This window comes from Podarcis liolepis, assembly GCF_965112155.1.
Source record: "Podarcis liolepis genome assembly, chromosome: 5".
In the NCBI taxonomy this organism is placed as follows: domain Eukaryota; kingdom Metazoa; phylum Chordata; class Lepidosauria; order Squamata; family Lacertidae; genus Podarcis; species Podarcis liolepis.
In genome coordinates this window covers 85,476,247-85,492,520 of record NC_139556.1, presented here as the reverse complement: position 1 = coordinate 85,492,520, position 16,274 = coordinate 85,476,247, and the positions used below count along the sequence as shown (strand labels likewise).

The 16,274-nt window shown below is 46.6% G+C and overlaps 1 protein-coding gene across 5 annotated transcripts in view; it reads left to right on the top strand.

Moving 5' to 3' along the window:
* The window catches only part of SLITRK3 (SLIT and NTRK like family member 3), a 40,702-nt gene that overhangs the window by 1,668 nt on the left and 22,760 nt on the right, over positions 1-16,274 (top strand). Inside the window, exons 2-3 of one of the 5 annotated variants that reach the window (XR_014526365.1) lie at positions 4,745-7,978; positions 10,072-16,219. Coding sequence is in view for 3 of the 5 variants with exons in the window: in XM_083504001.1 (XP_083360127.1) it covers positions 4,765-7,677 (2,913 nt within the window). In the remaining 2 variants the exon portion in view is untranslated. Of the gene's footprint in view, positions 1-14; positions 2,805-4,744; positions 8,135-10,071; positions 16,220-16,274 lie in introns of those variants that run through there. The other 4 variants (XM_083504000.1, XR_014526364.1, XM_083503999.1 and 1 more) reach the window with 4 other exon arrangements.

Sequence of the window (16,274 nt, the reverse complement as noted above, 5' to 3'; positions counted from 1 at the left end):
TTTGCGCCTTCGCCTCTTGATCTGGCGGAGGGATGAGGCGCGATTGCGGGGTTTGGCCACTGTGTGTGTGTGTGTGTGTGAGAGAGAGAGAGAGAGAGAGAGAGAGAGAGAGAGAGAGAGAGATGCGATGTTTTTGTTGCCATTGTTGCTCGCTTGTATTTGCAAGACGCACCCCCCCCGAAGGATCTGGAAGGAAGACCCTTAAAATAATAACCAAGCCGATGTTCTTCCAATGTATACATTGTCACCGGCCTCTTTTCTGTTATTATTTTAGTGTCTTCCTTTCATCTCCTTCCCCGCCCGCCAACAACTCCATAAACATTTCACGGATCCTTATCCCCCACCACCACCACCACCCCGCAACACACACGCGTTTTAAAACGCAGGATTCTCGCGCTTTGTAATGATAATAGCAGCTATGCAGCTTTGTAATCGACAGCGATCGCCACTTCTACGTTGCAACAGGACTTGGTTCTGAAAAGGAGCAGCGCTGGCGAGGAGAGCGATTTGAAGGTGGCGGTGGGGAGCAGAGATTTGGCTGCTCCCTTGTTGGGTCCTAAGAGAACCCGCGTCGGGGCAAAGAGGCATGGAAAGGGGTGGGTGGGTGTGCTTGCTGTCCCATCGGATTCCTAGCTTGCCAGCTCTCCACTCTTTGTAGCAGAGTCCCCGAAGAGATGGTGGTCTGCAAGGGCGGTGGGGACAGAGGCATCCTCCCAGGCGCAAGCGGAGCCTCTTCTGTCTCCGAGGGATGTCTCTAGCTGCCACCTGCCAGCCCCACCTCCCCTCCTTTCCTCAAGGGGGAGATCAGGAGGCGGCCACCCAAAACCAGCTCTTCCGGGCGGGGAGGAATCCTGCCCGGCCTCTCCCTGCCCTAAGCGAAATAGATTTGCAAGAGGCATTATTAAAAATAAATCTGGGGGTATTCCGTTCCAAAGTACCTGGCTTCTGACAAGCGAGGGGCGTGTGGGAGAGAGTGGGTCTATGAAAGCCATAGGATGATGGGCCCAAAGAACGCACCACTTTCAAGGGAACTTGGGCAAATGGTTGCCAACTTAATCTAGGTGAAGCTGACTAAGCATGGGAGCTTATTGTGTTAGGGAATCTTTCCTGCACTCTAGTAACCAGGCATCTTTGTTCTCTATGTTCCCTCCAGCTCCAGATATGCTCCTTTTGGTTGCCTTCTTGCTTTCTACGGAAAGAGAGAGCTGTTCAATTTACCTTTGGAGATTGGCGGCGGCGGCGGGGGGGGACTCCCCTTCCTTGGATCTAGGCAGAAATCGAGGCATAGGTTTTCCTTCTCTGGGGTCAGATAGCAAGTCCAAGCCAACACAATTAGGGGAGAGGGAGAGAGAGAAATGGAAAGGATGGAAAGGAGGCGAGGCAGGTAAAATAAGGAGAGGGAGGCAGCAACGGAGCGGTTAAATCCTCCGCCGCCGCCCCCCTCTTCCCTCTGGAAGGAAAAGATGCAAAATGGTCCATTGTCACCCAAGTGGCTTCAACACTTGGCTAGGAGCTTTGGAAAAGGAGGAAGGAGGGGAGGGGAAATATCTGGGAAGAAATAAGAGCCTGTTGGATGTTGTGGGGTGGACTGAAGCCTTTTCAGCTGCAGGGGGGTGGGGAGTAGGAAGAGGAGCGGGGAGGACGAGGAAAGCAAGAAGGAAGAGAGGGGAAGGTCTCTCCTCCAAGTTCCCCCGGCGCTGCCCTTTCCTTTACCTCTGCTGGGACAGGTTTAGGTTTGATGGAGAACTGCAGGCGAGGGCGGGAGAGAGAGAGCGAGAGAACGCGCGAGCGAGCTCAACTGAGCCTACTACTTTGGAAGCAAGCGGAGAGAGTTCTTGGCTATGTGGAGAGGGGCGGGTATCTCCTCTCCCCTTAATGGCTGCAGCTCTCAAGGATTTGCTGGAATATGCACACTTGGTGGCCCAGGGGACATTCCCCTATTATGATCCTTTTTTTCCATCCCAGGCTTTTCCCCCCTTCCAGAGGGGGGCGGACGTAGGAGACCACCACCCAGCCACCACCGGGATTGTTCCTCTGCTCCTGGCTGCTGCTTCTTTCTCCATCATCTCGGGTTCCCCCGCTCCTGATCCCCCAAATAACTCTTCCTCCTCCTCCTCCTCCTCCTGGCGGGGAATGGCGGGTGGGGGTAGAAAGCAAGCCCAGTACAGTCAGGGCTTCCCAGACGTGCCCCCCCACCTGGTGCCAAGTGCGTCCTCCTACATTTGTTCCCCTTTTCTTCAAGCTCAAATTCATGACGTGGTGGTGGGGGAAGCCTGATTCAGGGGCAACAATGCGCTCTCTCTCACACACACACACACAAAAGGGAAGGAGTAGAAGAAGGAGCGAAAGGATGAGAAGCCCCAGCCTGAACCTCCTGCCATAGACCTTCCCTTCCTCGTTTCTCAAAGATGAGCTGGTGGTACCCAGAGAAGGCAACGGCGGCGGCAGCGGCAGCGGCAGATCTAGGAGGCTGCAGCAGCCCCCTTTGCCTCCCTCCTCCATTGACTGTGCCAAGCAGCATCTCTGCATCCTAAGGAACCTCATTGCATTCCTAGCACGTCTCATCTTTGCTTGCTTTCCCCCCCCCCCTTCCTTTTGCTTCAGCCCTCAGCAGGAGTATAGAACCAGAACAGAGAGAAAGAGAGAAACCAGCAATCCTTATTTTATTTTATTTTTTAAAAGCCGTTGAAAATTCCGTACGTAGATATCTATTTTTCCAAGTGGGTTTGGCTATTTTTTCCCTACCCTCTCTCCTTTCCCGGCTCTCTCCAAATGTGCTAAAAAAAATTATCTCCTTCGGACCGGTAAGTACAAGCTCTTTCTGGATCTCTCGATCTCTCTTTCTCCCTCCCTTCCCCCTCCCCGCTTTTCTGCTGGGATAGAGCATCTCTTTCTACCCCCTTTTTTTAATGCAGAAGAGGAAAAGAACTTAAGTAGCTTATCTCTCTGTCTGTCCGTTCATCTCTCTCTCTATTTATCTATCCATCTTCTACTGAGACAAAGAGCAAAAAAATCAGACCTCTCCCCTTCTTCTTTCCTCATTCAGATCGTGCCTGGTAATTTTCCTTCCACCGGGTCCCCCAGTTCCCTTCATTTGCAAATAGATTCTCTGCTTCGATTTATTTCATTTTTCTGTAATGAAATGCTCTTATTCCACCCTGCCCCCACCTGCGCCTCCCATTTCTTTCCCTAACTAGGTCCTTTTGCTATTAAGGGCTTTCTTTTTTCATAACGGGGAGGGAGGAATTCCCTTCGCCTGCATGGGTGTGTTGGGGTGTGGGGGTGGAGTGTAGAGTGCACGATAATCCATATCTGTAAAGCTCCTTTGCTATGAAGAGAACAGAAATAAATACCAGGACTCTGGCAAACCCGTTTGAAATGGGCAACAGCACCAGCAGCAAGTAGGGGCTGTGAAGCCATCCTTGTCAGGAGTCATAGTCTTTAACAGTGATTTATTCTTCTGTGTTGGAATGATCTGGGCAAAAGGAGTCAAGGAGAAAAAGAGATGCCCTCCCTCTGCTGCCCCAAGTAGAGGAGGCTGTAGGTCACGGGGTCCAGTTGTCCCCTCCAAGAGGAATCTTTTGTGAGCTTTTGCTGTAAAGCAAGGGTTATTTCTCCTGGGCTTAGTGTAAAGGTATTTTTCCCCCCTCTTACTTTTCCTCCTCCTTCTCCTCTTTTGTCCTGCTGGATCATCCCTGGATGGTTCTACAGGCACAAAACACCCACGTCCAGAGCCTCCCCCCACCCATCCCTATTGCCCCCTTTCATTCCACCATCTCTTTCCGTCCGTAGCCCTGCAACTGCCGCTTTCCCCCTTGGGTATGTGGATGGCAGAGGCATGTGCCTCCCGAAGATTAATCATCTCTAAATGATTTAATCAGCTGAAATGACTAATATGGAGTGTGCATTTATCTGATACTATACCAGTTGCATTAATCCATTTTGTGTGCTTGGGAGAGAAGGGTCTCTCTCTCTCTCTCTCTCTCTCTCTCCTTCTCCCTCTCCCCCAACCCCCGGTATTGAAGCAGGCATTGGTACTAAACCTTGTATACTGATAAAATCCCAGTTACGGATATTCCTACAGGGATGGGGGCTCTGGGAACTTGTCTGTCCCCATTTCCTTAAATAATGGCTGTATCATAGCATTAGATGAGCATTGCCTGAATAACAAAAAACACAACAACTTCCAAGTTAAGCGTTTGTGTGTTCATGAGAATGCAATGTATAGACTGCATGGTTTTGTGTGTTTGTGTGTGTTTGTGTGTGTGTGTGTGTGTGTGTGTGTGTGTGCCAGATAAAAATCTCTTCCTGCACCTCATCTCTCCTTACTCTTGTGATTGATGCAGGTGTTGAGGTAAGACTGAGATGATCTCCCATATGCTTCCTCCTGAACACTCCTTGTCTTTGTGTTGGCGGGGGAAATGTTTCACAACATAGGCCCTATAGGTTCATTTGCTGTTTTTCATGAGGGTGTCATTCACCAAGTAGCCTGGGAGAGGGGTGAGCAGGATGGGGAAACAAGAAGGCTGTTGCATGATGAGATGTTTCAGTATCACTTAAGTCAAAACCAGGAGAGGTTCTAAAGAGCAATGCTAGAGTTTTCTTTTCTTTTCTTTTTTGTAATGGACTTCCAAGTAACCTCACAAAACCCCGTTAGATGCTCTAGATGCATGGTTCAATATAAAAATAGCCCGATAAAATGCTGATTGACCGTAATCCCTTTGTGTTTTCATTTCTGTTTCAGTTTTGTAATCCGTCGCAACCATGAAGTCTCCGACAGCCGACCCTCCCCGTAAGAGAAGGATGTTGTGGATTATTCTTCTAAGCACAATTGCTGTAGCGTGGACTACCCCTATCCCCTTGATAGAGGACTCGGAGGAGATTGAGGAGTCTTGCTTCGATCCTTGTTACTGTGAAGTCAAAGAAAGCCTTTTTCACATACACTGCGACAACAAGGGATTTATAAATATTAGCCAGATAACGGAGTCCTGGTCGAGACCTTTCAAACTTTACCTGCAGAGGAACTCCATGAGGAGATTATATACGAACAGTTTTCTCCACCTGAACAACGCCGTTTCGATCAACCTGGGGAACAACGCACTACAAGACATTCAGACGGGAGCCTTTAACGGCCTCAGAATCCTGAAGAGGTTGTACCTGCATGAGAACAAATTGGACATCTTCAGAAACGACACTTTCCTGGGCTTGGAGAGTCTGGAATATCTGCAGGCAGATTATAATGTCATTAAGCGGATCGAGAGCGGGGCATTTCGAAACCTGAGCAAGCTCCGGGTCCTGATCTTAAACGACAACCTTATCCCCATCCTCCCCACCAATTTGTTTAAGTCGGTGTCCTTAACTCACTTGGACTTGCGTGGAAACAGGTTGAAAGTGCTCTCCTACCGAGGGATGCTGGATCACATTGGCAGGAGCCTGATGGAGATCCAGCTGGAGGAGAACCCGTGGAACTGTACCTGTGATATTGTCCAGCTGAAGAGCTGGCTGGAGCGCATCCCTTACACTGCCCTTGTGGGAGACATAACCTGTGAGACCCCTTTCCACTTCCACGGGAAGGACCTGAGGGAAATTAAGAGGAATAAACTCTGCCCAATGCTGTCTGACTCAGAGCTGGTCAGCATCGGTGCCCCTCAGTTGCCCTCGAGCAAGGAGAACGCGTGGCCTACTAAGCCTTCTTCCATGCTCTCCTCTTTCCATTTCACTGCTTCCTCTGTCGAATACAAAACTTCCATTAAGCAGCCCAGGCCCACCAAACAGCCCAGGGCACACAAGCCACCCCCGACACCTCGAGGCCTATACCCTGCACCCAACCAGCCCCCAATAGCTGGTTACCAGACGAGGCCACCCATCCCCATCATCTGCCCCACTGGCTGCTCATGCAGTTTGCACATCAATGACTTGGGCCTGACAGTCAACTGCAAGGAAAGAGGGTTCCACAATATTTCCGAGCTCCTGCCCAGGCCCGTCAATGCCAAGAAGCTGGTCCTGAGTGGTAATTTGATACAGAAAATTTACCGTTCCGATTTCTGGAATTTTTCTTCCCTGGATCTCCTGCATTTGGGAAACAACCGTATCTCCTACGTTCAGGACGGGGCCTTTGTCAACCTGCCCAACCTGAAGAGCCTGTACCTGAACGGCAATGACATTGAGAAGCTGACCCCAGGCATGTTCAGGGGTCTGCAGAGCCTGCACTATCTGTATTTTGAGTACAACCAGATCAGGGAGATCCAGCCCGCTGCCTTCAGTCTCATGCCCAACCTGAAGCTTCTCTTCCTCAACGACAACCTCCTGAGGAACCTGCCTACAGATGCCTTTGCAGGCACCTCTCTGACCAGGCTCAACCTGAGGAACAACAAATTCCTGTACTTGCCCGTGGCTGGCGTGCTGGAGCACCTCAACGCCATTGTGCAGATTGACCTGAAGCTCAACCCGTGGGATTGCACGTGTGACCTGGTGCCTCTCAAGCAGTGGATCGAGGCCATCAGCTCCGTCATCATGGTGGGGGATGTCCTTTGTGCCAGCCCAGACAACCTTACCCACAGAGACATCCGGTCTGTGGAGCTGGAGGTACTCTGCCCAGAGATGTTGCATGCTGCAGCTGCCTCGCCAGCCCCTCCAGCGTGGGGCCACCCTAGCCCCACCAGCCCGTCACCCTATGAGCTCCCCCCAGCTGGGGGAGGCCCGGTGCCCCTCTCCGTGCTCATCCTCAGCCTCCTTGTACTGTTCTTCTCGGCGGTCTTCATTGCTGCGGGCCTTTTCGCCTTCGTCCTGCGCAGGCGTCACAAGAAGCTACCCTTCCGGAACAAGCAGCGGCAGGAGACCCTCGACTTGACGGGCATCCAGATGCAGTGCCACCACCTCTTCGAGGAGGGAGGCGGCGGAGGCGGCGGGGGACTCAGCGCCTCCCCGGAAAAGGCACCCCCGGTGGGGCACGTCTACGACTACATCCCGCATCCAGTGACCCAGATGTGCAACAACCCCATCTACAAGCCCCGCGAGGAGGACGAAGTGGTGGCGGGGGAGCCGGGGCAACCTGGGGACATGCTTTTGGGAGGTGGTGGTGGTGCTGGTAGTGGTGGTGGTGGAGGAGGAGGAGTTGGCTGTGCAGGGGAACAGTTTGCCGACCCCACAAAGGACGGTGGGAGCAGCAGCTGCTACAGGACCTTGCTGGAGAAGGAGAAGGAGTGGAGCTTGGCCGTGTCCAGCTCGCAGCTCAACACCATAGTGACCACCAACCATCACCCGCACCCGCCCGGCGGGGGGATTGGAGGGGGGCTGCCTCTCCTGGGGGAGCTAGCGCTGGTGCCGCCTGTCTTCCACCACGAAAAGAACGGTGGGGTGGTGCTCTTCCCCCCTAGTGGTGCCATTCTAGACAGCAGAGACAGGCCGCCTTTGGCGCCACCGTGCACGGTGGGCTTTGTGGACTGCCTCTACGGCACGGTGCCCAAATTAAAGGAACTTCACGTGCACCCCCCTGGCATGCAATATCCAGACCTGCAGCAGGACGCCAGGCTGAAAGAGACCCTCCTCTTCTCGGCTGGTAAGGGCTTCCCAGACCACCACCAACCCCCCCAAAGCGAATACCTCGAGTTAAGGGCCAAACTCCAAACCAAGCCGGATTACCTCGAAGTCCTGGAGAAGACCACTTATAGGTTTTGAAACAAAACAAAACAAAAGTCTAGCTTTTACAGCCAAATCCCAGACCCGCCCCACGGCCCCCCGAGTCCCCACTCCTCAGCTCCCCGCCCTTCCTGCCCCCCAACCACCGCATGCTGATACTAGAGGATACTGCTCTGTGCTTTCCCCCTGCCAGATGATGGTTTGGAGGAAAGGCCCTTCTCAGATGATCATGAATCGATAAAGTGCCTTTTGCAGACTTTTGCCAGCAGATGTTAATCAATCATTATTTTTTTATACTGGAAAAAAAAATGGAGACTTTGACTGTGCCATGTTGTCTAAGGTATACGAATATTATTATAATTAGTATCATGGGGAGGGGGGGTTATTTGCCTCGGTCCTGATGACAGTAAATTCTATGTGTGTTACGCTACTCTATCTCCTCTCTCTCTCTTGCAGGCTTTTGGTTTTTTTCTGTTGTAGTTTTTTAAAAAACAAACAAACAAAACAAAACAGAAACCTTTCCGTTCTATCTTTTTTTTTTTTAATGCTATGGGGAGGGGGGTGGATTTTTTTTTAAAAAAAGACAACATCGGTTGTGGCTTTGGTTATTCTTTCCCTCATCATGGCACATAACCTGTACATTACTTTGAAGGAGTGGTGGGTGTCTGGGGTGGGGAAGAGAACCACAAGAACAGCAACAAAAAATTGCAGTTTTCTGCATGTCTGGGAACTGCAGGCAGTGGTGGGGAGGGGGGTCATTTTCTTCCCCAAATGTTCTCACTCTCTTGGCTTCTCCTCCTCCTCCTCTCTCTCTCTCTCTTTTTCTCTCTCTCTCTCACATACAAACACAAGTCCAAACGCTTATTCTGTTCCACTCTGTATCCTAAACCCCTCCAATCAGCCTCCTAGCCATCCCAATTTGCTTGCACCCTGTTCTATTTCTACATCTCTCCCCCCACCGCAAGGATGGGGTACCACAGTCTATTCCAGAGGGGAAGTCACTGGCTTGCTTCTCCAGCGAAGGAGCTGTCTATTTATTCCCTTCTGTGGCTGCCCTACAGGGAAGGAAAGGTCATTGCCATTTGATTGAGTTCCTTTCTGGAGGACAGCTGCACCTCTAATTAAAAAGAGAACCGGACGTCACAAATGCATTGGACGGGGGACGTTTGCTTGGTCAGCTGCCACCGGTGTCTCTGTAAAAGAAGCCCTTTTGGGTTGCAGTCCTGTGCCCCCTCACCTGGGAGTAAGTCCCATGGAAATCAGTGGGGCTTCCTTCTGAGTAGAGGTGCTAACGTTCTCCCCCCCCCCCCGCTCACAAATGCAGACAACACACAAACACACACAAATACAATTGTGCATATATTTATTCTGTACTTTCAAGTGAATATAAATTGTAAAGGTAATGTTTAATCATTGTACAGTGATGCGTCTGGTATAGCTTTCCTAATAAAACGTTTTGAAAAAAATATATAGATATAGGTATATAGATATATATTAGAAGTTAAAAGAAAAAGCTTGAATCTTAAAACTTCAACTATACCCTTTTCACACCAATGCTTCCCTCCCCCCCCCCCTTTTAAGGCCACATGTTATTTTATTAACAACAATCCACTGTGATGTTAGCAAGGTATAGGACAACAAACTACTCTCGGTGCAATTTTTCTATATATAAAAAAGATGGTTCTGGACTTTAGAATTCAGATTTCCAGTCTCTTCCTCTCTCTCTCTCTCTCTCTCTCTCTCTGTTTCTCTCTTTCCCCTCCCTCCATTTCAATTTGTTATGCATCTCTCTTGGTGAGTTTTCCCCCACACCTCCTAGATGAAAATATGCAATAGATTTATTTTAATTCCTTTTAATTGCTAGGATTATTATGTTCCGCTGCAAGGATATGAGGAAAAGAAATGATAATATGAGATACAATTTGCAGTTGAAATTGGATAAAATATTTAAAAGTACATGGAAGGAAATGCATTTATAGAGGAGTGTCTGTGTGTGTGTGTGTGCAGGATGGCAAGCATACATTGCTGCATTTTGGGCAACAGCAGTTGTTGGGCATGTTTGCATTTCTCCCCCCTTTTTTGATAAAAACTAAAACAATCGAGAAAATTAGGCCTAATAGCATGAGTTCAAGTCTCTGCCTCTCTGATCTCACACTCGTTTTCACTGAAACTGTAGCTGGAGATGTGAGACAATGTAGTGCTGTGTGTGGAATTTTCTTATTTAAGATATTTCTTCTTTTAACTTTTCAGTCGCTATGACATTGCCAAATTGATTTGTGTGGAGCATGTTATTCTTTAAGCCCTTTAGGTTAGAATAAAACCAAAGAGGGGAAGAGAGAGAGGTGGGGGGGGGGGAGGGGGAGAAAGTGGAAAAGATGCTTTGTTTATTTCGTTTCTTTCCAAGGTATCTAGCTGGTATCTTGTTTCTTGTAGAACTGGGTTGACACATGAATAAAGCCGAAGGAAAAAGCTTTGTTTGGTGGCGGAAAAACAAAACAAAAAACCTCACACCTTCCAGTATGGCCAGTAGATGGCGACAGAGCTCCAGCAATTGCCTCACAGAGACCCAAGGTTACTTTTGAATTGTGCACAGCCCATCAACGGTGCTTTCCACTTGGACTCTTGAATCTGCCCTTAATAGAAAAATCATCGCATTGAATGTAATTCAGCAGACGTCACTAATGCCTTACATCGAGATAGAGATATAATTAAAGGGAAAGTGTGGATATTAGCTCCTTTGGTGTGTACGGATGTGAAACGGGGAAATCCTCTATTTTGAAGATTTTTATACACGCACACATACATACACACACCCTGGTGTGCGCGCACACACACATGCACACACACACATTGCACACCGATGCAGAAAAAGAGGGAAATGTATTTAGAAATGAAATATTACAAAATATATATTTTATTTGTCTTACTGGAAAAAAAAATGTTATCCAGGGAAAATGAAATGTTTCTGCTGCAAATGAGAAAAACACTTAAAAGCTGCTTCCAATGCTCATTGCTGTTTCTAACAAATCTTGTTAAGGAATCGTAGCATAAATCATAGCAATTTAGGCCAGGGTCAGACTTTTTTTACCCATGCTACAATGTCATATACGTGCTCATTTTATTTTAAAGAAAAGTCTGCTCTTTTGAAAACACTGTTTTAAAAAAGAAAACTGGTATATATAATATTATGTACATGTGGTAGAGCCGCCCAATGAACAACCATGTACAAATCAGTTTTTAAAAACGGGAGCTTTAGAATGTAAAATGGTTTAAACCTGCTGGGCCTTTTATTTTTTAGTCTGTAGCCAAAGAACCCAGCATCACTCATTGGGGGATTGTGGCAGAATTTAGGCTTCAGTATGCCAGACTATGGATTGTGACAGGCCCATGTGCACAGTTTAGGCTCTCTTGCCTTTGGGCTTTTTTATATTATGTATTGATTAAATGACCTACAGGTAGCCTATGTGCGGTTGGAGGTTTTGTGCCTGCTGCATATAATCTTGCTGCCCCAAGATAAGCTTGTGCAAAAGGCTGACACCTTCTCTGCAAAAAAACAACAACAACAACAGTGTGCTTGGTGGGTTATGGCTGTGACCAGGGCTGGATTAACCCTTACATTAAGTCTGCTACGAGATAGGGAGGCTGTCACGTTGGATGCTTAGCTTCTGAGAATTCCTCAGCGCAGGGGATGGGCCTAGATGGGGGAAGAGGAAGCTGTCGGGTCGCATCTCGCTGCATATTTTATCTTCTGACCCACAGCGATTCTGCAGGCTGCCTGAAAGCCATGCATGGAAGACATGCAAGGGGGTTGAGCCTTGGAGCTTTCTGTGTGCAAAGGATGGGCTCTGATACTTATGACCGCTTCCCTAAAAGGATTTAAAAAACACCTGGATTTGAATTTAGGGACCTTTCAGCTGTGGGGTGATTGTGAAAAACTTTACACTACAGAAAGCATCCTTACGCTGCCAACGGGGTTAGATTGATCACGTTAACTTTCTGTGTACTGTATCTGAAAACATGGCTGTGATCCTTTTCCCCCATAGCAGGGAATCAGCATCCCAAAGGCCCACGTGGAGGAAGAGAGCTGAATCCAGGGAGGTTGGCTAGCAGGAAACTCAGAATATGTTTCTATTGGGGCACAGATGGAATGAGCATTATGGCCACCTAGAAGCAGAGGTTCTTTATGTGTCTTGAAGTCATAGGTCAAGGAGATGCAAAAAGCCCACCTATAGGGTGTGTGACCCGTTGGGAATGAACCTATCAGGGTTCCTGAAGTTATTCTTGGTCCTTAAGACTTCAATACTAACTAGGTCTACCCAGACGCTAATGCCAATTAATTCAATGGGGCTCACACCCAGGTAAGTGGGGTTAGGATTGCAGCCCAAATCTTTGATATTGGAAGCTCTTCAAAAAAGTCTATGATATCCAATTGTGGTGTCGCTTTTGCTCAATTTACTTCTCGTGCCTCTCCCTCTGGAGCCCTCATGCACCCCCAAAATCTACTGTGGAAGTTTGGGGAGTCCCCTGAGACAGACAGGGAGGCTGCAGAAGAAAGGGGAGAATGGGAATCCCATTTGTTGAGGGATGTTGGATCCGACCCATCTTTCAGTCTTTCCCACCTTATTGAGTTATTACACACAGCTGTCTTTACAATATAGATTTTCTTGCTATTGCATTAAGCACTTTTTTCTCTATCTCTCTCAAAAAAAGTTGTTGGTACAGATAAGCTTGCATGCGTTAAACAAAATTATAAACCAGGAAAAGTGGATCCAGATAGTCTGAAAGGCAGTCATTATGCAGCTATTGATAACAACACACGCATGAACACCATTCAGTATTGTACAGAGCAGGTTAAACTGCAGATCTTACCATGACAAGGTGCTGAACACATTTTAAATACAGTATTGCACACATCAAAGTATAGCGGGAATAAATGGTTATAAATAATGTTTATATTTTATTTATACTCGCATCTCAACTCCAATATAGGGTGCAATTTTCACCTGAAAATGGTGAAGCGATCTTATTTATTCAGTGGAAATAAATTTATGAGAATGAAATTTTGTATTAAAAGAGATACTTTTTTTGGCTAAAACCGAGTTATATTTTTTGTTCCCTTGTGCAGGCAATTTCTCTCGTGTGTTAAAAATTACACTAATACCCGCTTTGCATAAGGGGTACGAATATATAGCTATAACATTTCTCCATATAATAGTCGGATTTTATTGGTTCATAATGCTTTGGGGATTGAGTTGCTAATGAACAAATCTGTTGTTTCGCGTTTCTCAGAAGTGGGTCATTGTATCAGTGGCTATTTTCATTCATTAATCTGAGTGATGGGTAATTAGCGTAGATGATTTATCACTTTCAGCATCATTATTAGAATATTGGAAGGAATGGGATAAAATGAGATTATCTACATCTACAGGAGAGATGCTTTCTTCCTTTCCCCCCTGAGAAAATGCTTCAATACTTCTAATTAGTATAATTTTTTTTAGAGTGCTTCTGAAACAAATGGATGCGATGTTTGGTCAGGGCTTGTGCTAAACCACATTGTAGAGCTCAGTTTCTCCAAACAATGTTTTGAATCCTGACCCTCTCTGGGATGTGTGATGTGTAAGCAAGTGAGGAGGATGAGGTGTAGTCTGGTGAACAGATGGGGGCGGTGGAGAAATATCGGTTGCCTAGCAACCCTGGAACTCATGCATCACTTCAGCATAGGTGCAGAAGAGATGAGCACAGACAACACAGGGATAGAAAGCAGAGGACCTCAGTAAATCCCATCTTGCTTAGGACTATTAGCCTAGAAAAGATGAGACTGGGAGGAGATATGATAGTCATCTTCAAATCTCTAAAGGGCTGTCACGTAGAAGGCAGAGGAAGCTTGTTTTCTCCTCAACCAATGGATTCAAGTTACAAGAAAGGAGATGTTGATTAGACATCAGGAATAACTCAGATGGTCAGAGCTGTTGAGATACTTGAAGATGGCAATCATTTCTCCTCTTAGTCTCCTGTTTTCATGGTTAAACAGTCATAGCAAAACAGTTGAATGATTGGTATAATTTACTAATTAACCTTCTACTAAAGGAATGGAACAAAAGGTTTTAAAGTTTCCAAGGTGTCAAAGACATATAAGAATAATATTACTTCCCCTTCACCTATGTTATAAAAGTATTATTAATGGAAACTGCAACGCTGTGAGCAGGATGAAGGGTTTTCACAACCGGTGATAGAATGGTGTCTTTTGTGGAGATTCAGATTGCTGCTGATGTAATATGGAAAGTGAAATGCTAAATGGTTACCTACTGAGTATTGACGGAAGTTCAGTTTTATGTATTATGCTGAATACAAGAACTCTTTGCATTGAATGGGAAAAGCTAGTCGTTGGGCAGGAGGGAGGGTGAGAGTATGGCAGATTCTCCAGCACTGGGGGGCGTGGTGTTGTGCAAAGAGGTTGATAAGAGGCCACCAAGTTTGCGTGTGTGTTTATTGAGCTATTTTTAAAGATTTATATATCACATTCCTGTGCTTCAAGCAGTTCAGTTTAAAGCAGTAGCCTAAAATGCAATGGGCTCAAAACAAAAGGAAAAGAGGGCAGGGAGAGAGACCAAAAGAAAGAAAGAAAAGAAAACACAGGTATTGTGACAATTGCACAAGAAAATTACGGGAGAGAAAAGAGGCAACTGGCAATTGGTCAGAGCCCAGCTGAATGAGGGGGCCTTGCTGTCCTTCCTCTCTCTTACAGTGCTTAGTTGCTTAGTTTATTTACAGTGGTACCTTGGGTTAAGAACTTAATTCGATCCAGAGGTCCGTTCTTCACCTGAAACTGTTCTTAACCTGAGACACCACTTTAGCTAATGTGGCTTCCCACTACCGCCGCGCAATTTCTGTTCTCATCCTGAAGCAAAGTTCTTAACCCGAGGTACTATTTCCGGGTTAGCAGTGTCTGTAACCTGAAGCATCTGTAACCTGAAGCGTCTGTAACCCGAGGTACCGCTGTATTTGTTTTGAAATGTCTGCTCAGTTGCAGATGGTGTGCTGGGGCTGTGCCACTCACCTGACCTGGCTGAGTCACCCCTGCATGCCAGGATGGAGAGGGTGAGGGATGGGGCATAAGTGAGGTTGGCATGGTGCAAGTGCACATGCAGAGCCAATATGGTGTGCCTGTTGGCACGTTTACACCGCGCTGCCCCTGCTGTCGCTGCCCCACCCCTCATCCTCTTCATGCCACCACATGGTCCACTGCTGTTTATGCCTCATACCTGCAACATGTTTGTGTTACTCAGCGCCCACAACAGTTGAAATACCACTATCCGTAATGATCAAAAAACCTAAGCAATGTAAAACTGAGCTCAGTAGATTAAAAAAGAATTCGCTATTTCAAATCTGAAGTGCAAAGCATGGGGAAAGCCGGCTGGAACAAGAGCACTTCCCCTAACTGACACAAACAGCAAGGCAGGGCATTGAACAAGGCAGGGCATAATAACAGGGTGTCTAGAATAAGCAGCTGGGCAATTGGGCTTTCTAAGTCTTTGTCCAGCAAATTAAAATAATCCTATATTAGCCAGAATCTTCAAAGCATACTAAAGCACGCTTAAAAAAGGACAGGTACAAAAATATTTCCGATAGCATTGAAAGTGAGATCTCAAAGCCAAGCGAATGTTGTCACAAATTGCCTGAAATCCCCCAAGAGCTAAGGCAGGAGTTAGCTCTGTGCTATCTATTTAAGGCAGTATTATATACTATTTTGACTTCCTCCAAAGAATGCTGAGAGCCGTAGTTTGTTAAGGGTGTCTAGTGTAGCAGGCCTTTCAAACTTTACAATTCTATGATTCTGTTAGTTGTTAGGAGACCTCCCTCCCCATTCACCTTACAGAACTGGTTTAATAATCCCTCTTCCCAGGGAATTCTGGGAATTGTAGTTCTGTGAGGGGAAGAGGGGCCTGTTATCAATTCTTAGCATCCTTAACAAAGGACTGTTCTCAGGAGTCTTTCTTTTCTTTTTTTTGGAAGGGGCGGGGAGCCATGACTGCTTAAAGTGATATGATATGATTCACAGTACAAAGAGGACCTAAGATCATTCAAATCCCCCATTGCCACCCCGCAAAATAAAATCTCCTGAAATAACCCTGCATGTTGCCTGAAAATGTATGACTTTCTGAGGATACAGGTTATTGCTGTATTTTATGACTCAGGGATTTTATAAATCAATATGTTTGATGTAAGACCAACTGATCACCGTAGGCGAGATGGCCAGCAAAAATCTCAGGTGTACAAAGTGTGCTGAGAATCTGAAGTAGTTACTGTGATTATCAGTTTCAAGGTCAAAGTTCAACCACTTGGCAAGCTTGTGAAACCTTAGATGATCCTAATTACTGTTTGCACCAGCAGAGTTCTGTTAATTGTCAACTTTCTCTCATTATGTAGAGAAAGCAAGGTTTTTGTTGGGGGTAGTTACGTTAAAATATGATTTTGCCCATTTCTTCTGTATTCAAGTTTTTATGGGAAGGATCTGGGCTTAGTTAGTCATAAACAAATGTGACTAATTTTTATTGATTTTAATGGATCCACCACTATCCTTTTAGAAAAAAATGGCATTTCCCCCCATTCCTATAAGTATGGATTTACTTGATCTA